A 21172-nucleotide genomic window follows, 5' to 3' on the forward strand; every position below is an offset into this window, starting at 1 on the left:
AACCTGACCAACATGGCCGGGGCCGCCCCCGCCGCTGCCCGCCGCGGCTGAGCCGCCGCTGCCAGGTAACGCGGGGCCGCCGGGGCGGTGAGGGACCCCTCGGGGGGGGTGAGGGCTCCCCGGACCGGCCCGCGGGGCGCAGCCCGGTTCTGTCATCCCCCCGCCGGTAGTGAGGGCCCTCAGGGGCCGGGGCCGTCTGGCCGGCCGTGGCCGTGGCTCTGTTCCTGGGAGGTGCTCCTTGCTGTGAGCATCCTCTGCGTCGCACCCGTGGCCCCTCTCCCTGACCCTGGGACTGCAGAGGTCCCATTGTGTCCCCAGCGTGGGGGTTATGCTGCAGAGATTCCATCGTGTACCCTCTCCAGCTGCAGAGGTGCCATTGTGTCCCCACCGGCAGCCCCGGGGCTGCAGATGTGCCCCTCCACCTCCCATCATATTCCTTTTCAGTTCTTAGGGCTGTGAATGTCCCGTTGTGTCCCTCTAGTCTGGGGCTGAAGAGGTGCCATCACGTTCCACTCCTTCGCTGTAGATGTGCCATTGTGTGTCCCCACACCAGCGCTAGGCCTGCAGAGGTCCCATCATGTCCCTTCCCCCAACACTTGGATGTGCAAGCCCCCATCATGTCGCTCTCCCTGAGCCTGGGGCTGTGGAAGCCCCACCACGTCCCCCTGCCTGGCTGCAGAGCTCCCACCTTGTCCCTCACAGCCAGGGCTGGTCCCTTCTCACCCCCCACACACTGACAGAGTGACCAAGATCCTCAAAACAGCTTTTTTTTTCACTTGGGTGCCAATGGGGAAGTGAGACTGGGGAGGGCAGGGTATTTCTTCCCCTCTCTGCTTGCTCACAGCCTGTCTGGACCACCTTTCTCCCAGCAGAGTCCAGCATGGAAGGCTTCCTGCAGAGCGTGGAGAAGGACCTGAACATTGACCGCCGGCAGCTGACCCCCGAGAGGACCCATGTCACCGCCTTTGTCCCGGCAAAATGGCTGCAGAGCCTCAAGGAGCGCCGGGTGCTGCCGGTAGCCTGCCCACGGCCCGAGGGGCTGAGCGAGGTGGAGGTCAGGACGTTCCTGCAGCACTCGGTGCAGAAACTCCCGGCGGGCTGGACGCGGGTGGAGATCCACGGGCTGCGGAAGGCCCGGCTGGGGTACCCGCTGCGGGCACAGCCCCCTGACCAGCGCTGTGGCAGCAACGTGGACACCCTGCACGGCTTCATGCAGAGCGTGGCCAGCCAGAACTACCACAACCTGTGGGGCCGGGCTCACGGGCTGTACGCGCGGCCCTACCGGCGCCCGGGCGCGCCGCCCACGGTGCCGGCGCTGGACGCGCTGCGGGCTGCCCTGCACAGAGCCTACGGCTGCCCGGTCCTCCAGGTGGGCAGGAACGTGCCTGGCATGTCCCCTGCCAAGGAGAGCGTGGCCAAAGGTGCGCCCTTGTGCCCCAATATGCTGCAGGCTGAGGCGCTGCTGGAGTCGGCCGACGTGCTGTACATCATCTACCCCTATGTGCAGTACTGCCTGCACGACGTCGTGACTTTCAGCCCGGCCAAGCTGACCAACAGCCATGCCAAAATCCTCTTCCTCCTCTTCCACGTGCTGCAGGCCATGAGGGCTTGTCACCAGGCGGGTCTGGCTTGTGGAGATTTTTCCCTTCGGGATGTGGCTGTGGATGAGAAGCTGTGCAGCCGTCTGCGTGTGAACTTCAGGGGGTACGAGGGACCCGGGGAGGAGGAAGAGAGTCTGGAGGGTGGTCTGGAACAAGTGAGCGAGCAAAGCTGCGTGCAAAGGCAGGAGGTGACATGCAGTGCCTGCCAGAAGGACCTCCGAGACCTGGTGTTGCAGTGGGTGCACGGGCAGGTCAGCAACTTCGATTACCTTATGCGTCTGAACAGCTTGGCTGGGAGGAGAATGGGAGACCCCAATTACCACCCGGTTCTTCCGTGGGTGGTGGACTTCACTACCAAAAACGGCAAGTTCAGAGACCTGAGGAAATCCAAGTTCCGCCTCAACAAGGGGGACAAGCAGCTGGACTTCACCTATGAGATGACCAAGCAGGCATTTGTTGCAGGGGGGTCGAGTGGGGAGCAGCTCCACGTCCCCCATCACATCTCCGACGTCCTTTCGGATATCACCTACTACGTGTACACGGCCCGCAGGACACCCAAGGCGGTGCTGTGCTGCCACGTGAGGTCCCAGTGGGAGCCCAACGAGTATCCAGCCAGCATGGAGCGCATGCAGAGTTGGACGCCGGACGAGTGCATCCCGGAGTTTTACACAGACCCCACCATCTTCCGATCCATCCACCCGGACATGCCCGACCTGGATGTGCCGTCGTGGTGCAGCTCCTACGAGGAGTTCATCGAGGTTCACCGCATGCTGCTGGAGAGCTGGGAGGTCTCCCAGGACCTGCACCACTGGATTGACCTCACGTTTGGCTACAAGCTGCTGGGGAAGGATGCAGTCAAGGAGAAGAACGTCTGCCTCCACTTGGTTGACAACCACACGCACCTGACGACCTACGGGGTCGTGCAGCTCTTTGACCAGCCCCATCCCAGGCGCATGGTGGGACCTGCCTACACTCCTGCTGAAGCTCCAGCCATTGTCCGGCCTCTGCTCCAGAACATCCGGGAGACTGTGGTTTTGGAGGACATCCAAGGCCAGGTGACGGATACGATCAACGGGCTGGTCCTGGAGGCTACTCCCAGTGAAACCACCTGGTCTGGGGAGAAACCCATCGCTGGTGAGGATGATCTGGAGCAAGGCACAGAAGCCCTGGATTCCATTTCTGCTCCTGGTAGAGCCGCTGACCAGCCCTGTGCCACTGTGCCTCCAGCACAGCCCTCCACCCTCCCTGCTTATGCCACCGACAGCAAATCCTCAGGGGTCCGACCGCTCCGTCGGAGCAAGACAGGTGCTGTGGATCAGCTTGACATGCAGATCACACTTCCTGAGGGCTTCAATCCGCTCCAGGCCCTAGAGGAACTGGAGAAACTGGACAATTTCTTGGTTAAAGGCTTAAGCAGCAAGATGCAGCTGATGGAGCAGCCGTGGGAAGAGCCACCCTTGGGTCTCTCAGACCTCTTCCAGAGGGACATGCAAGCTCTGGGTGTTCTGGTAGCTGAGATTATATTTGCACCGAGGCTGCGTCCTTTGAAGCCCGACGCATCCCTGTTGGAGCGGTTCCTGATGGTGCGGAATCTCTGCCGTTACCACCCCAAGGAGATCCCGGCCCCGCTGCAGCACGTGCTGCATGTCCTGCTGCAGCTCAGCGTGCCCGTGGAGAAGCTTCTGAAGAGCAAGCTGGGCAAGAGCACGGTGCAGTTGTTTGAATACAAACCCATCTCCCAGGGCCTCCCCCCACCCTGTCCCACGCAGCTCCTCAGCCCCTTCAGTTCCATCGTCCCCTTCCCCACGTATTTCCCAGCTCTGCACAAGTTCATTTTCACCTATCAGGCAAAGAAGATCGAGGACGAAGGGCAAGGCCGGGAGCTTGTTTTCCAGCTGTGGCAGCAGCTGGAGGGGATCCTTTCTGAAATCACTCCTGAGGGCTTGGAGATTCTTCTGCCTTTCATATTATCTCTGATGTCCGAGGAAAACACCGCTGTCTACGCAGCGTGGTACCTCTTTGAACCCATAGCTAAATCCCTCGGGCCCAAGAACGCCAATAAATACCTGCTCAAGCCCCTGATCGGAGCCTACGAGACGCCCTGCTCCCGCCACGGCAGGTTCTACCTGTACACAGACTGCTTTGTGGCCCAGCTGATCGTGCGCCTGGGGCTGCAGTCCTTCCTCCTGAACCTGCTGCCCCACATCCTGCAGATCCTCGTGGGCATCGAGAGCTCGCGGGAGGAGAGCAAATCCTTCCTTGGCACCGCTGAGGACGATGAGAGCGGAGGGGAGAGCCCGGTGTCGTGTGTGTTTGGGGAGGAGATCAAGATGGACGTGGAGCACAGCTCTGCTGCACTCGACCTCCTGGACTACACCTCTGGGGTCAGCTTCCACGACCAGGCCTACCTGCCCGAGGGCGAGGACTTCCAGAGTGGCCTCTACGTCGGGGAATCCCTGCAGCCCCAGGAGCAGGAATCGCTCAGCCTTGGCCGGCTGAGTGACAAGAGCAGCGCCAGCGAGGTGTCCCTGGGCGAGGACAGACCTGCTGATGGGGACTCCCAGAAGGACAAGAGCAGCTTGAAGTCAATGGACAGCAGCCAGGACCTGAAGCAGAGCGAGGAGTCGGAGGAGGAGGAAGAGGAGCATGAGGAAGAGGAGCACGAGGACGCGGCGGTCGATGCAGAGCTGACGGTGGTCGTGGATGCTGCTGGAGCCTCCGTGGATGTCACCCTGGCTGATGACAGCAGCGAGCCAGAGGATGGGGAGGGAGAGGAGCTGCCAGACCACTCTGATGACAAAGAGCAGACCATACTGCTGGGTAAGACCCTGCCAGCATCCAGGTTGTTGGGGAGAGCCTGGGGGAGAAGCGGGTCTAGATTTGGGGGTGTTTGTGACCCCAGCTTGGGGACAGGGATGAAACCAGGGTAAGAGGCCAGGTCTGCATGTGGATCTGAGAGTCAGGGCTGGGGCAGCAGAGGCTGGTAGCTAATCTGTGCCATGCTGGGCGCTGTCCTTGTGACTGCTGTTGTTTTGCAGACACAGCCTGTAAGATGGTGAGGTGGCTCTCGGCCAAGCTGGGCCCGACCGTCACGTCCCGCTTCATCGCCAGGAACCTGCTCCGGCTGCTCACGTCCTGCTACGTCGGTAATGCCTCTTCCCTGGGTCCCAGGGTGGGCTGTGCCCCCAGTCTGTCTGCTGGTGGCTTGGGTGTGGCTGCTGCTTCAGCTCATGATGTGTTCTCTGGGCAGGCCCGACCAGGCAGCAGTTTGTACCGAGCAGCGACGAGAACAGTCCCCTGAGCACAGGGAATATCTACCAGAAACGGCCTGTGCTGGGAGATCAGGTGTCCAAGCCAGTGCTGGCCTGCCTTGTGCACGTGGCATATTTGTATGGAGAGCCTGTCCTCACCTACCAGTACCTGCCCTACATCAGCTACCTGGTCAGTATTGCCTTTTTCTCCTCTGTGTTGGGGCAAGAGCTGTGTCCAGGTGTGAAGGGAGGGTGTAAAAAAAATAGTCCAGCCTCACCAGGAGCCTCCTGCATAAAAACTGAGCTTGGCTGGGCTCTGTCTGGGCCAGTGTGGGCTGAGCAGCTCTGGCTGTGTTGGCTGAGAAGGACAGGAGAGGCACTTTTACCTCCTGCCACAAGCTCCAGACTGCTCCCAGCAAAGCACACAGCTGCGTTCATACCCCTCTTTCCCTGTCAGACCTTGTGAAACCAGAGAAAAAGCTTTTCTTCTACTTTTCTGGGTGACTGTGCCCAAACAGAGCTGGCACAAGGGTGGGATTGTGATAACAGGCAGGAGGAGCAGCTTGGGCTGGAGTGAGTGTTCACAGAGGTCTGTGTGGGTAGATAGGGGTGAACTGGGGGGAGGCTAACGGGTTTTCAGCTATCTAAAAAGCACTGGCAAGGCTCACTAACTTTACAGCTTGAAATTCGTAGCTGAACAGCAAGGAGGAAATGTGTAATGCAGCTGGTTGAAAAACTTAATTTTTCATTAAAAAGAAAAAGGTTTTGAATGTTTTAAACAGGCTTATTTTTCATATTGCTCCCTCTTTAGTGGTTGTAAACACTTCGGTTATGGATTCTTGTTTAAATGGAAAACTTCAGTAGCTTTCTGATAATTTAAACATAGAGGGAAAGAGGCCACAGCTGTTCATTTAAAGAAAACAAAAAGGCATTGTCAGTTTTTCCAGTGTTGAAGGGGAGGTTTTTCAGGGGAAAAAATCCCATTTTTCAGCAAAATCATTCTCCACCCAGTTGCAATCATAGCTCCAGCTGTTCTGCTTTGCTTTCCTAAGATCATTGCTTGGGGGCACAGAGGGGATTAATACCCCTGTGAAACAGCATTTGGCAACCTGATATTGGAGCGATGGAACTTGCGGGTCACAAATAGGATAAAGTCAATCCTTCTTGCAGGATTTGGCAGGGTGGCTATTTTGTGAGAGGAAGAGCCTCTGTGATGAGCTGGAAGATGGCAGGTGTACAAGAAACATAGCAGGAAACTGGGAATTGTCTGTGGGTTTTGTTACTGGCTCTCTTTCTTGAGTGTTTGATTTGTCTAGGAGTTAGGAAACAGGACAATCTAGAAAGAAATATTTTAGTGTTGCTGCTGATGTTATTAACTCTTTGGCACTGCCATAACAGCAGCAGTACATTGTCAGCAGAAAAAGGATGTGCAGTTCTGCCTCATGAAATTACTAGCAGCTGGATTTCTAGAAGTCAGCAGCGGCTTTGCCCATAATTTGTGCTTGGATATTTCATGCAAGGACTGTTCCTCTGCACACTGTGGGATGAAGACAACGATTCTTGCTTTTAAATTGTGTGTATGTAAGAGCTTTCCCCTCTTTCTGTGCTGGCAAATGATGCTCTGGGGTGTCCAGGATGGTTTGGACCAGTGTGGGGTTGTCGCTCTCCCTTCTGAGGTTCCCACCTGTGGGAATGTTGTGCAGGGAGATGCTCTGCAGAGGAAACCTGTGAGCTTGGGGGTGTCATTCCCCATTTTCCCCAGGCTCATCTCTTGTGCTGACAAGTGTCTGTCAGTTTTTGGGCTCATCCCTTGAGTGCCAGACACGTTTTGCTGTTGAGATTTGATGCTCGGATTCCTCTTCCAGGACCAGCAGTGCTGTGCTGGGTTTGAGGCTGAGCTCAGGCGACCTTGGGGTCACCTTTGCTGTGTCCTGCTGGGGAGGTGGTGGCCCTGGCCCTGAAGGAGTCTCTTTCACAGGTTGCACCCGGCGGTGGCTCCGGCGGTGTCCGGCTGAACAGCCGGAAGGAGGCCGGGCTCCTGGCCGCTGTGACACTGACACAGAAGATCGTGGTGTGTCTCTCTGACACCACACTGATGGACATCCTCCCCAAGATCAGTCAGGAGGTGCTGCTCCCAGTGCTGGGCTTCCTCACTTCGCCAGCTGTCGGGTAAGTGCTGCAGGATCAGCACAAAATCAGGGATTTGGGAAGGGTTCTGTGGGGGCCCTAATGCTCCCAGGTTTGGGGGGGGAGGGGTGTTTCTGCCCTGATGTGTGTCTCCTTGCACTGGCACACTGCTGAAAACATCCTGATAACACAGAAAAGGCAGGAAGCATGAGGCAGAGGATGGGAAAAAGGGATACGTGGAGGGCAGGCTGCTGATGGATGTCCTCTTCAGTTTCCCCAGCGGAGCCCAGGCCCGTGTTGCCCTGTGTGTGAAGACAATCAGCCTCATTGCCTTGATCTGCCTGCGGATTGGGCAGGAGATGGTGCAGCAGCACTTGAGTGACACAGTGAGAAACTTCTTCAGGGCATTCTCGCTGCTGCAGGAGCTGCAGGACCAGGTCAGTGATGTGGGAGGGGCCCTCCTGCACTCCCCCAGATGTGGGAATGTGGTGGGCATACCTGGCTGTGTTTGTGTAATGAATTGTGTGGTAAGAGCATCTCATCTTGGGGTTTATGTGATCTTGTTTCTCTTGTCCAGGGGTTGACAGCAGAGTCGCTGGGCAGCTGTGAAGTGCCAGTGATGGAGGTGCCCCTTTCGGATGGGAAGCTGCTGGCCCTGGATCCATCCGTGCTGGTGGAGTTACAGAAGGTGTTCAACCCCGAGATGGCCTACATCACCTACATCCCCTTCTCCTGCTTGCTCGGTACGCCTTGGCCACCAGCTGTGAGGGAGCTCCGTGCTCTGGGCATGCATGCTGGGCCTGAACTCCAGAGAAATCACAGCTCACAGGGCTTCTGGGGGAAACTCACAGCTTCTACAGCATGGCTTGGGCTGATTCCTGGGCTGGGAGGCCACTTCAGCTTCAGCTGGGAGCAGATGTGGGATGCTGTGTCCACAGCCTTGTGCTGACCCTCTTCAGGGGTGTACAGAGGGGGGTGATGATGATGATGATGGGGACGTTGCTCCCCTTGCAGCCACGTTGTCTCTCTCTCCTCAGGTGACGTTATCCGGACGGTTGTGCCCAACCACTCGCTGGTTGAGAAGCTGGCCAGCCTCCACCTGGAGAACGTGAACCCCAGCAACCTGCAGGTTGTTGGCCTGGAACAAACACCGAGTGTGGTGGGCTCAGACCAAGACACTCGAGGGGCTGAGCCCTTTTCCAGCCCCCAGGAGGACACTCACTCTGGCACTTTTGGGAGCGTGCTGGTGGGGAACCGCATCCAGGTCCCCGTGGACACGCAGCGGGAGGGTCTTGGCTTGCTCCGCCTCAGTGCTGGCACTGATGGATTCGTTCCCAGCTCATCCAGCGAGGAGAACGCCCTGAAGCACGACCTCCCCCGCAGCACCCACATGCTGTGTGGGAACTGGCTGGCCTACTGGCAGTACGAGATCGGGGTGAGCCAGCACGACCCCCGCTTCCACTTCCACCAGATCAAGCTGCAGAGTTTCTCAGGGCATTCCGGGGCCATCAAGTGCGTGGCACCGCTGAGCAGCGAGGATTTCTTCCTGAGTGGCAGCAAGGACAAGACTGTGAGGCTTTGGCCCCTGTACAACTACGGGGATGGCACCAGTGAGGTGCCCCCGCGCTTCACCTACGCTGAGCACAAGAAATCTGTGTTCTACGTGAGCCAGCTGGAGGCACCGCAGCACGTGGTGAGCTGTGATGGCACCGTGCACATCTGGGACCAGTTCACGGGTAAGAAGGGAAAGGGTGAGGAACTGGAGGGAACTGGTCCAGCCCTTACAGGCAGGGACTGTGCTGAGTTTGGATGGCTCTTGTTAAAAACCAGCACAGAACTGGAGATCTGCTGTGTGCCTTGTCCTGCCATGATGTCTGTTGTTCTTTCACAGGCAAACTTCTGCGGACTTTTGATGAGTTAGACAGCAAAGTCCCCATCACAGCTGTGACCACCATGCCACCTCCCTATCACAGCATCTCTGTGGCCAGTGCAGACTCCGTGCTGAGGTTCATCGACCACAGGAAGCCGGGGCTACAGGTAGGGGTGTGGTGCTCTGTGAGTCCCCTTCCTCCTGCCCTGTGCTTAATGATGGGATCCCAGCTGGCCCAAAGCCCAAATCCTGGTGTCCAGGAGCCAGCTGTGATGGCTCCACAGAAACCAGCTTGTCCCTTAAATGCCTGATCCCCTGACCTTCATCCCCCAGCTGGACTGTCTCTCTTGCAGCACGAGTTCCGCCTGGCCAGTGGGGCGAGCGCGGGGCTCATCCGCTGCCTGGCCGTGAGTCCGAGCGGCCGCAGCGTCATGGCCGGCTTCTCCTCCGGCTTCATCGTGCTGCTGGACACCAGGACGGGGCTCATCATGCGGGGTTGGCCTGCCCATGAGGGAGACATCCTGCAGATCAAGGTGAGGGGCTCAGCTGGGATCCAGGTGGGGCCTCATCGATGCTCTGAGGCCACGTGGAGCATCCTTCCCACAGGGCTTGTGTGCTCCATTCTTGCTTCATCCCTTCCTGTGTCCCTAAGAGGCTGCCCAAGCTCTCCTACCCCATGGTTAGTGCTGCTGCCAGCTGTTCTTGGTCCAACTCGTGCTGCCAGAGTTCAGCCCTCCTGGGTTTCAATCCCTGCCAGGCAGGTCTGCAGCAGGGGCAGGGAGGAGCCACAGCTCCTGTGAAGGAGCAAATGTGTTGCTTTCTCCACGGGGCTCTCAGCTTCCCTGGGAGAGTGTTGCTCTAATGAGTAACTCTTGTCCATATTTACCCACCCCAGGGAGCAGTGCTGGGTCTCCAGTGTCCTCGACCCAAATGTGGGTTAAACAAAGTTCAGCAGTGTGGGTTGTTTACCCTCTCACTAGCTCTGCTAATAAGCAGCTCCAGGTTTCTACCCTCAGCAATATTTTCAACTGTGAGAGAGCCTCTCAATTCCTTCTCCTGAGAAGGAAAATAGTTTGGCAGGTGATTTAGTGGAGAGGGAGACTGCATGATAATCCCTTTACCCACTGCAGTAGTATCAGATGATGAATGAGCGTTGTTGTGTATCAGGGTGTTGTTGAAAAGAGGCACAGCCCATCTCCTGGAGGAGATTGCCAGCTCCCAGAGCGTCCTTTAGCTTGCAGTGTCCACCCAAGGCCTTGCTAAGCTGCTCAGTACCACCATCTGCTTGGAAATGGCTTGGACAGTCCTAAGGGATTGCATTGTGACCATTAGATCATTGCAGCCACCTGCTGCTCTCACGTGCAGCACCAGATTGTGAGTTTTTACAGGAATTTTACAGGTTTTTACTGGTTCACTGGCCTTTCCTCTCCTGCTAGGCTGCAGAGGGCAACGTGCTGATCAGCTCCTCTTCAGATCATTCCCTGACTGTCTGGAAGGAGCTGGAGCAGAAACCTTTGCACCACTACAAATCTGCCTCCGAGCCCATCCACGCGTTCGACCTCTACGGTAACGAGGTGGTCACCGGCACTGTGGCCAACAAGATCGGGGTCTACTCCATGCTGGAGTCCTCAGCCCTGCCCACCAGCACGACCAAGCTGAGCTCAGAGAACTTTCGGGGTACATTGACCAGCCTGGCAGTGCTGCCCACAAAGTGCCATCTCCTGCTGGGCTCGGACAACGGCATCATCCGGCTCCTGGCGTAGTGACCCCTGGCCTGGCAGCCTGTGGCTGTCCCACAGTGCTGTGCTGGAGCTAGAAGCCAGCAGTGTGGCTTTTGGAGGAGGTAGAGTCAGATGTTTCTGAGCAGAGGATGCAGGGGGAGGTGTACTTGTTACGTCTCTAACCTCTTTCTGTATCTTGAAAAAGAAAAGAAGCCATAACTGAGAAACCTCCGCTGCTGCTGGGAGAGATATTGGGCGTTGTAGGTCACTGTCACCCCTGCAGAGAGGCCTGGAGCTTTCCTTACCACGTGTGCCTGATCCCCAGGGGCCTGTGAGCTGCCCTCCACAGAAACAGGGACCACAGGTACCCTCCCCCCTTCAGTTCAGGGGTAGGAGGTGCCCCTTGGCAAAACACAACAGTTTAGCTACTGCCACCTGCACTTCCCCTTCCCTTCCTCTCCTGAACCACTGATCAGCCTCACTGGGGTGGCAGAAGCTGGGCCTGGGAACTGCTGCCTTTGGAGCTGCATCTCCTCCTCCCATGGTCGGTGCTCAAAGCCCAGAGGAGGTGGTGCTCTGTGAACTTCAGGTTCTGCCAGCTGAGTTCGAGCCTGCATGGGAGGAGGAGGAGGAGAGGTTCACCAGAGCCCTTCTGCTGCCGTGCTGGCTCCAGGGCAAGGACTGGAATGGAAGCCAGCCAAGGCACAAACCCCATCTGCTCTGCCAGTTCCTGTAGGAATGGGCTGCTGCAGAGGGGCAGATTGGGGTGGGAATGTGACTCTCTGGGGAGGCCAGAACTAGATGCTTCCATGAGGATTTTGGCTTCTGGAGCAGTGGGGTAGGGCTGTTGTTGGTTCCTGCCCCAGCATCCCACGATGAGGTAAGGGGTGAGGAATGCCATTTGTGCTATGCACTGGCAGTGATCCTCAGTAAATCCATCTAATCCTCTTCTTCTGAGCTGGTCAGGCTCCTGGGGAAGACAGGACAGCAAAAAGGTGCTCAGTTTTGTCCCCTCCTGCCCTTGCAGGGTGTGAGGCAGGAGGCATGAATCCATCATGGTCTCTCTTTGACCTTCCCTTTGGGACAGCACTGTCTGTTCCCACCCCAAAGCCACAGAGAGTGCTCTTTGCCCCACCAGTAGAAGCAGTTTCCTCACTTCTATTGCAGCCCTTTTCCATCCTTCAGCCTAGCCAGAGCCAGTACCAGGAGCGGGAAGCTCTTACCCTGGGCAGAGGAGGAGCCTGCTGTGGGTTGTCCTGGGAGGGGAGAGGGCTTCCATCCAGCTGCCACCTGCAGCTGGGGAGGTGAGTGGTTGGCCAGTGCTGCCCTTCCCTACCCAAGGGGAGCTCTCAGTCCCGTGTTGCCTATTAACCATTTGCAATAGATGTAAATATTTACTTCTAATAAACTCTTTGAGAGAGCTGCAGAGCTGGGTGTGTGTGTGTGTGTGTGGAAACTCTGTGCTGGTGGGGCTGGGTGTGCTCAGCCAGAGGGACACCTCCTCCTTGAGGCTCCTCTTGTGTTCTGGGGGAGCCCTGGATGTCGGATAGGATTCTGCTGCACAGGATTTGCTTTCCAAGGGCAATTAGCTCCCTGTGTTGCAGCAGCACATCCCAAATGTGGTTGCAGAGCTCAGACCTGTCACCCATTGTCTGGGGTGAGCTTGTGAACCAAGAAGTTCCTGCAAGGAATGGATGACTGGAAGATCCTTTTGGTGCTCCCTGCTGCTCCTCAGTGACTCCTCTCCCACTGAGGACATGGACAGAGGCAGGAAGGATCAGCAGCACTTCTGCTTATGGCACAAATCCACACAGGGCAGGACTGCTGGACTTCTGCCCATCCCTGAGACTTTTGCTCCGTGCCCCAGCGGTGTGTGCATGCCCTGGACACTGGGACTAGCTACCCTGGGAGAGCTCTGGAGCGTGTTGTGCCCCAGGGGAGGGACCAGCTGCTCTTGGCTCAGCCCAGCCTGGCCATCAGACCCTGCTGTGTGCAGCCATGGGGCCCTGGGCACCTGCCCTCTGTTAAACCAGTGTCTCACATCTCCCTGGGATGCAGGGAGGGAAGAGCTGGGGGGTTCAGCAAAGAAAATTCCCAAACCAGAAAGCCCTGTGGCAATAAACACCGAGCCCTGCATTTTCACTGAAGGTTATGAATAAAAGAGAATATTCCCAGCATGGGGAGTGTGTGCAAAATGGAGCCACTTGCAAGTTACTCCTGCTGGTGGGAGTTTTGCACCTGGTAAACTCAGTGTTAACGTTGTCTTGAGGGTACAGCAGCCCAAAAGTACATCCCCATCTCCAAATGCACCACGAATTCACTCTTCTCCCCCAAACAAATGTTTAGCCGGATGCTGTAGGTCAATATTTGCCTGCCAAATTCTCAAACAGGGGGTGGTGCTGAAGGTCGCTGCCGGGAGGGGGGCTGGGCAAGAGCTGTGTGTGCCCCATGCAGAGCTGCTGGACAGGCTAAAGCAGGTGCCAGCTCCAACGTGGACATGAACAACCTCAGGTAAGGGGCAAATGAAAGGATTTGATATAAATGAGGGCTCCTCCAATGCCCCTCGGGGAGAGAGGGGTGAATTTGGCAGAGGGTTAAAGGATGGGCACCACCAGGGAGGAAAGGGGTATTTAGGGTTGTATGTGGCTGCAGGATTTGGGGTGAGGGAAAGGGGAGGAATGAGATGGCCTCAAGTTAGGCTTCTGCCAGTGGGATCTCAGCCCAGCAGTTCTGGGTGAAGTAAGGACTGCTTGGAGAGCAGAAGCAGCCCCAGGAATTAAGTGTGGAAGCCATTCAGGGGGCTGGGCTTTGGCATGGAGGTTTTATGAGAAGGAGAAGGTATTTAATTTCTGTCTGAAAGGGAAAAGTGGCTGGGTGAAGCGTTGGCCAGGGAATGGGTGGGGTTTTGTCCATGACCCTGAAGCCCCACTGTCCCACACTGGAACTGGAGCACGCAGGTGGGAGAGGCGGGGTTTGCCAGCAAGGGGGGAAGATGAGTGCTGGGAAGGGGAGGACTCCCCCTTCCAGGACATATTGCTGGGAAACTGCTGTGCTATTGCACTTCCTACCTGCAAATTCCTACCAGACAGCACTTGCTGAGCACCTGCAGGTCAGTAGCCCTTCTCCCAAGAGCCCGGCGCACCCCTGAGGATGCTGCGCCTGTATCTCAGTGGTTTCCATGGGAAAGGAGCAGAAAGGCTCTTGTCTCCTTCCAGAGGCACAGTGTGTGCAGCACTGATATGGGAAATACCATTTGCAATCCAGAGAAAGCAGGGCAGCAGGGTCAGACAGGCAGGATCCAAGCGGAGCCTGGCTGTGGCTGCAGCTCCACTGCGGGTCCCTGCTCCTCTCTGATTTCCCTGCCTTGGCACCAGACCCAGGAGCCCTGTGTTGTTTCTTTGCAGCATTGTTCATCTCCCTCTTGCTTTCCATGAGCTCCTGTGCCAACCTGTTTGGCCAGGTTGATAATTTTCTCCCTGTAGACTTGAATAGGCTGAGCTCACAGCTGGAAATAACTCCTCTCTCAGCTGGTCCTTCTCTTCCAGGAATATGGGGTTCCTCTGGGGGCTGCTCTGCCTGGCTGCTCTGCACAGCCTCCCACGGGTAAGTTGCTCCTGCAGCAAAGAGCAAGGGAAGTATGGTGGCTCCCTGAGCCAGACCATGGGGCAAACACCACCCAGAAAAGGCCTGGAAGGCAGATAGGTGGAGGACACTGCTGGGGGGGGGGTTCACCAGCAAGGTTTCTAATCTTCTACCCAGCTGAAATAGTTGTGGATATTCTTATTATTCATATTTATGTAGAAGCTTTTCTTTTGGAACTTGACCTCAACTGTATTTAGTGACCGTGACCTTCAGGAGTTAAGAGGAGGTTTTTGAAAAGCAGGTTTTTCCCCGCCCCCTTTTTAAATCTGGATCCCTGTCAGAACTGAGATTGCAAAACCCCACTGCTCACTCTCAAAAGGATCCATTGTTCTGTGCCAGACTGGCCTGACCCCTTTCTAAACAAATCCAGTGTTTGCAGTGTCTCCCAGCTCCTCCTCACTTCCACCTCCGCATGTCTGACCCCACTGCCCCTCGGTCTGCACCCCAAAATCCTGCCTGTGCTGTCGCCTTGTGGGGACTGCAACAGCCAGGATTGCAGTGGGAGCAGGGAAGACAGACTCTGGAAATTCAGAGGGACCCGACTTTGTTTATTGATTTTTTTCCCCTACAGCTGGCACATGCCATTGACCAGCAGCGTCTCTTCCTGGACAAAGATGGGAAGCTGAGGGTAAGCACTGACTGGTTCCACACAAGGGAGATGAAGTTATGCTGTGGGATTTGCAGTTTTTCCTGATATAGAATGAGCCCAGGCAGTGCCAGTGCCATGAGAAAGTCCATCTTACTGCAGGCTTTACTCCCCACTGCTGCCAGTGCTGTGCTTGTTCAGGTTGGAAGCTCCACCCTAAATAACTGGGCAGAGTATGGAGTTTAACACCAGTACTGGTGTGTGTACAGGGGCTGGCAGGTGGATGATTTAATTTCTGATTGATAAAGAAAGGTGAGGAAAACCACCAGCTGTGAGGATGACAGGGAGAAGGATCAGTAGCTGATCCAATCCATTGAGCCTGGGATGTTTCAGACCACGCAAATGTGAGGAGAGTAGTGGCAGTGCTAAAGGCTAAAGCTTAGAAGAGTGGAAAACAAGGAAATCTGGAGAGAAGACAAATGGAATAGAACAGACAGGTCAAGAAAACACAGATGCCTGGAGGAGGAATTGAGCCAGACTGGATCAGGGCTGTGACAGCAGCAGAAGGGGCTGGGCAGTGTGAGGCAGGTGGGCACTGCTAAAATGTGTGAGGGGAGGAGGTGAAATCAAGGCTGAGGATGATGGATCTGTAAATGCTGAAGGGACAGGACATGTGCTGAGCATGAGTCTTGCTCTCAAGCTTTCCTGAGAGCTTTCCTGAGGAGGAACCACTGCCAGACCCTCACTGGGTCCATTTTCACAGGCTGTAAGACCTCCTCTTTCCCAAAGCCATTCCCTCAAGTCATTATCCTCAGGGTTAAAGGCAAACTGAAGCAAAACCACCACCAGAGTAGAGGAGTCTAGCTCTCTCCAGTTTTCTCAGCCTGTTTAGATGTGCAGGAAAAGCCCATGAGGGTGTCACTGTGCTGCTGCTTTCCCAGTGCTATCCTTGTTTCTCCCCAGGATGTGAAAAGTGCTGGAATGGTACAGTCGGATTCGCTGGGAGCCATCCCAACCCTGCCAAAGGGAAAGCTGGTAGAATTTACTTATGACAGCTTCCAGGAGAATGATGGAACCATGTCAGCATCCACCAGCACCCTGCCAGACACGAGGGATGACTGGAACTCAGAAGACGAAGCCGTAGCTGGGGCTGGGGGTTGTCATGGAAAGAAATCACCTGAGGAAAAAGCCTCTTCTGAAGAGGAAGGAGAGGCTGGGGATAAAGGCTGTGAGATGACTTGGAAGAAGAGCCAGAGGCTGGCAGATGGCTTGATGAGATTCAGCATTGATCTCCTGAGAGAGGTGCAGCTGGAGTCCAACAGAACCAACGTGATCCTGTCCCCCCTCAGCATCGCCCTGGCCTTGTCTCACCTGGCACTGGGTAATTCTTAGTGGCAAAACCACCATTTCCTGCCCTTCCCCGTATCTTCTCCCAGAGGCACGAGCAACCAGTGAGCAAGATGCAAATGAAATACAGTCTCTTCCACTTATCCTTGCTCCTGCAGCTTTAATTAGGCATGATTACAATTGAAGCTGCCCTCTGAGGCTCCGTCTCTCAGATTTCTCCAGCCTCTTTTGTGAGGCACAGCGTGTTTCTAACAAGAGGCAGCCAGAGTAACGTCCCCGTTTTCCACTCCATGAGCATAAGACCTAACAGGAATTTGATTTTTAGGAGCAGCAAATCAGACAGAGAAGCATTTGCTGGAGGTGATGCACCTGGAGTCAGTGCCCTGCCTCCACCACATGCTGGGCACCCTTCGCAGGAGGCTCACAGAGTCCACCCTCAGCCTCAGGGCACGGCTGTACCTGCAGAAAGGTGAGAGGTGGCACAGGGGGGGCTGGACTGGTGTAGGATAAACCTCCCAGTCACAGAGAGTGATGGAAGCACACTGGAGACATCCATTTCCCCTATTTCCTCCTCTTGGGGAGTGTCACGACATGCTGAACAAACCTTTCCCATCATTCTTCCCCTTTGCCAGGGTTTGAGGTGAAACAGAAGTTCCTGGAGGACTCAGAGAAATTCTATGGAGCAAAGCCCATGACCCTTTCTGGGATCAGTCAGGACGACCTTGTAGCCATAAACAATTGGGTAAAGGAGGCAACTCATGGGCAAATTCCCTCCTTCCTCCAGCAGCTCCCTGAAAACACAGTGATGCTCTTGCTCAACGCCGTCTATTTCCACGGTGAGCTCCACAGGCCTTCCTTATTTCTTCAAGAGGAAATAGAACTCCAGTTTTCTGCAAGCCCTGTAGCTGAACAGCATCTCCTCTCCTCGCTTCCTGCTAGGCAATCTGCTTGTTCTTGTGCATCTGCTGCTCCTCTTGCTTAGATTTCTTTACAGTAATGATTCCCAACTGCTTCACATGTGCTAAAAATGTTACTTGACAGCAGAGCCAGAACGCAGCAGGTGGGACCTGGGGGTCTTTGCCTCCCGATTCAGGATCCCAGGCAGTGGCACATCCCTGCTCATCTACTCAGTGATCTTAAAGGTCTTTTCTAACCTAAATGATGAACCAGGTTGTAGCAGCTCACTGCACACCCACCACAGAGCTCAGAGGCAGCTTCTGTGGATTTCTGTCTGACTATAGCACAGTGGTCAGCCACATCTTCCTTTTTTAACTCCCTGAGGGCTGTGCACAGACCAAACACTTCCAGTGCAAATCTACAAATGTTTTACCTTGGTCTTGGAGCAGTGTTTCCCCCTAGGCAGCACAGAGGCAATACTCCCCATTTTTCAAAGCACAAACATAGTTTCTTTTATCTCCATAACCTTCAGTAGTCTCCCACACTGAGGCGTGAGGATTAATCCATGTTCCTTTTGTTATTCCATAGTTTCTCTCTGGCTGATAAGAGTTTCCTGCTGTTAGGGCTCTTCCAGCTTTGGTTCTGACTTCTCTTTGCTGTATTTTTACTTCCCTGGTCACTACTGGCCTTGTGAGAGAGCTCAAGATAGGAGGAGTGTCAGCTCAGCAGTTTCTGGTTTTCTACCCAAATATAACTTTGTTACTTTCAAAACTTTTATTTTTACAGGGTTTTGGAGGAATAAGTTTAATGCAAGCTTCACTGGGCCAGATGTATTCCACCTTGACCATGAGTTCGTGGTCCCAGTTGAGATGATGAAAGCCCACCAGTACCCCCTAAGCTGGTTTACACTGGAGTCCCAGGATATTCAGGTAGGGATCTCTCAGGAGCACTGCAAATTTTCATTGGAATTTCCTCTTGCTGTGGTATTTTACTAACTGCAAGCATTCTCTCCAAAAAACCAAATTTTTTTTTAACAGGCATAGCATAGAAAAATTTAATAATCATTCTTTGTCCTTGCTTCCAGCAAGAATGTTGGATCTTCACTTCTAATCTCTAGGAAAAACCACAAAGAGATATTTCCACTGACTGGGAATTAATAGGATTTTAAAGCCCAGAGTTAAAGATAAATGAGGAAATATGGAAAGGAATTCCCTTGGACAATGTGCTGTTGGAGTTCTTCAGAACCCAGAGAGGGACAAACTTGTGCATGTGGGCTTTCACTCTGCCACGTGCTCAATCTCTACCAGCCAGTGGCTAATACTAAAATCTAAAGCTGTTATTCCAACAAATTCTCCCCTGGAGAAATCAGATCCCTCCTTCTCACCAGGCTGTTCTCATCAGAGAGCAAGAGTGGCCCTGTAGACCAATTAGAAAAAGACTAAATTAAAAGCGTCACTTTCTGGACTTCCCTTCCTTTTCCCTAAATTCCTCTCCGGTTGGTTTTATTTCCAGGTGGCCAAGTTTCCCTTCAAGAGTAACGTGAGTTTTGTGGTCATCGTACCAAACCGGTACACCCGGAACACCTCTCACGTGCTGGAGAACTTCCCTTACAGACAACTCTGCAGGCTTTTCCCCAGAGAGGTGCCCACCACAGTGAAGATCCCCAAAATAAAGTTGGACTACCAGCTGGAACTCAACCAGGTTCTCAGCCAAATGGGTAAGGCCTCTAGCAGGGTTTGCACAGAACAAGTGGAGCTGATCAATCTGTTCGCTGACACCAAAAGCTGCCACCCTTGTTGCTAAAGCTGTGCCTCACAGCTTGCTCCAGAACTCCAAACTCTCCCATGTCTTCTTCCTCTCCTCCTCCTTACTCCTTGCTTGCCTGGCACCAAATGTTTTGCTCCAACAGGATGATACTACAGAGCAGGCAGCGTTCACAGCTTCTCACAGTCTTTACGCATTCTTCCTATTGTAGCCAAGACCAACCTCCCCCTGTGCATCAATCTTGGTATCTGAATTTGTCATTTAATACAGTGGCCAGGACAGAGAACATGCAGATCACAAAACCTGCAGCTGAAATAAACCACCAGGTGCTGCCTTTCCAGATGAGAATAATTGAAGAGTTCACTTTGTTTTGTAAAGAATTGCTTGAAAAAATAATCTCTGTAAAAGTGTTTCCAGCCTAGCTAGAAAGAGTCTTCAGACTTGCTGCTGCTTTTTAAGGATGACTGCAAGTTCTTACACTGCTATTCTTAAAGAGGTGGAGTTTTTGTTTCTCTTGCCTGTCAGCTCTCCAGTCCTCCATGGTGGACAGCACATGGAGCAACAAGTCAGGGAATTGCTTTCTTCAGACAGCTTTGAGAAAACTCAGAGCTTGTAGAACCAACTTGGTCTCATTTCTCTGCAGGCCTCCAGGAGCTGTTCACGAGCCCAAATCTCCAGAAGATCACAGAGGAGCCTCTCTTTGTGTCCAGTGTCCAGCACCAGGCCACCCTGGAGCTTAAAGAAGATGGGGTGGAAGCATCTGCTGCCACCAGTGTCATGCTGTCACGCTCAGTCTCTGTCTTCAGCCTCGACAGGCCCTTTGTCTTCATCATCTTTGAGGATGAAACAGGGGTCCCACTTTTTATAGGCAGTGTCCAGAACCCCAGCCCTGACGCTGCCCCCCAGGTCCGAGAGCCACAGGACTCAAGTGAATCCACAGATGCCAACGAGCACCGCATGCCCAAATAAGAGAGGGGCAGAGCCTGAGTGTTCTGGGACTACTGCCTGACCCTCTGGACCAGCTGAGAGAGGCCTCCTGCCCCTCTGAGGCCACAGGAGGCAATTCCTTGCTGTTTTCCTTTACAGATCCCTAGAGACCAGTCCTGGGATAGCCCATTCCAGCCCTGACGAGCTTCTCCAGGCTGGGCCTCCCCTCTGTTGAACCTGAAAAGCTTGTTGTGCCTGGATTTCCCTTCCAGGGCTCTCAGTCATGGAAGGGAGACTTTCTTGTCCCCAGACTGTTATTAGAGTCTTTATTAAGATCTTATTAGAGTCCCCTGTAGCCTGGAATCATCTTTAGCATCTGGCAGCTTGGACAACAGCCAGGGATGTATTAATGTGGCTCTTCCTTCCGCAGTTCCTGGGAACATGTCTCCCTCAGTGTTCCTCTGAAAACCATCTGTGCCCACCTAGACAACGACCTCTAGAGCAACTGGACTAGAAACCAGTTGTCTTCTCTAGGATGAGTCACAGCCACTTCCAGGCATGGGCTCTTCTCAAAGATTCCCTTTTCCCACTCCTCGGCTGCTTGGATCTGATGTAGGAGGCTCTGCAGTAGGAAACCCCTCCCTTTGGATCCTTCTCTCCAGGCCTTCCTCTAGAGGCTGGGTAATGCTAGATTTTTTCAAGGCATATTTTATAAAGTGTTTTTTAGTAATTTTTATGTTGGCAGAATAATAAAGAATAATGCAGAACGTATTTGCTGAAGGTGTTGCATTGAAGGACCCAACAGAGAAAGGAAAAAGGCACAGAAATTGAGTAATTGCAAAGGTTGGGAGGAAAAAAATCTGGGCATGACAGAAAGAAAGAGAGGAGGGTCCCTGGCAAAGGATCTGCTTTTTGCTACACCTCATCACAAGGAACAACAGGGGCTGTGAGGTGAAATGGCAAATCTGTAAAGACTCTCCAAGGACCGAGTCCAACAAGTTTTGGGCATCTCCCCTGCCAAGTGTGCAGGGGATGGATGCTCTGTGGATCAGAGCTGGCTTTGTGAGATGGCAGAACTCCCTGAATTAGGGCATGAGCTCAGTGGCACAGGGTCAGGAAGGTGTTTTGCCTGTGAGCAGCAATGCAGGGACAAGCAAGGATGTACCAGCCCTTAATCCTTCCCTTGGGTAAAACCTGACAGTTGCTGGGATCTGCTCAGAGGGTCAAAGGTGCTGATCTGGCATCTGTTATCTGTGATTTGTTCTTCACTGGGATACTCCTGGCTCCACAGCACAATGCTGTGGATGGCTGGGACAGCTTCCAGGGAAAGGAGGACAGATTTTGACACCTGTAGCTGGATGTCACTGCTTTTGTTTTGACAAAAGACAATGTCCTGTTACAGCTTCCCTTTGGTCTGAGATGGGCAGAGCCCATCACAC

General features: G+C 54.2%; 2 protein-coding genes across 3 annotated transcripts; both read left to right on the forward strand.

Moving 5' to 3' along the window:
• WDR81 (WD repeat domain 81) lies at positions 1 to 11996 on the forward strand. The gene is made up of 11 exons (XM_042026123.1): positions 1 to 65; positions 873 to 4421; positions 4640 to 4747; positions 4852 to 5042; positions 6831 to 7021; positions 7251 to 7416; positions 7557 to 7722; positions 8017 to 8715; positions 8871 to 9016; positions 9203 to 9382; positions 10286 to 11996. The coding sequence occupies exons 2-11, from the start codon at positions 881 to 883 to the stop codon at positions 10610 to 10612; spliced, it is 5715 nt and encodes a 1904-aa protein (XP_041882057.1). The 5' UTR covers positions 1 to 65; positions 873 to 880; the 3' UTR covers positions 10613 to 11996.
• Positions 11997 to 12976: 980 nt separating this feature from the next.
• SERPINF2 (serpin family F member 2) lies at positions 12977 to 20504 on the forward strand. 2 transcript variants are annotated; one of them, XM_042026163.1, is made up of 9 exons: positions 12977 to 13081; positions 14116 to 14173; positions 14784 to 14840; positions 15762 to 16179; positions 16471 to 16614; positions 16778 to 16981; positions 17829 to 17971; positions 18555 to 18759; positions 19450 to 20504. In XM_042026163.1, exons 1-9 carry the CDS (start codon positions 13068 to 13070, stop codon positions 19773 to 19775), a joined length of 1569 nt encoding a protein of 522 aa, XP_041882097.1. In that variant the 5' UTR covers positions 12977 to 13067; the 3' UTR covers positions 19776 to 20504. The 2 variants fall into 2 exon arrangements, with proteins under 2 accessions (XP_041882097.1, XP_041882098.1); XM_042026164.1 differs by lacking the exon at positions 12977 to 13081 and adding an exon at positions 13569 to 13679.
• The last annotated feature ends 668 nt before the right edge of the window (positions 20505 to 21172 follow it).

This window comes from Corvus kubaryi, unplaced genomic scaffold (genome assembly GCF_017639235.1).
Source record: "Corvus kubaryi isolate FWS band 111438036 unplaced genomic scaffold, C.kubaryi_AGA036_p1.0 37284, whole genome shotgun sequence".
NCBI lineage: Eukaryota > Metazoa > Chordata > Aves > Passeriformes > Corvidae > Corvus > Corvus kubaryi.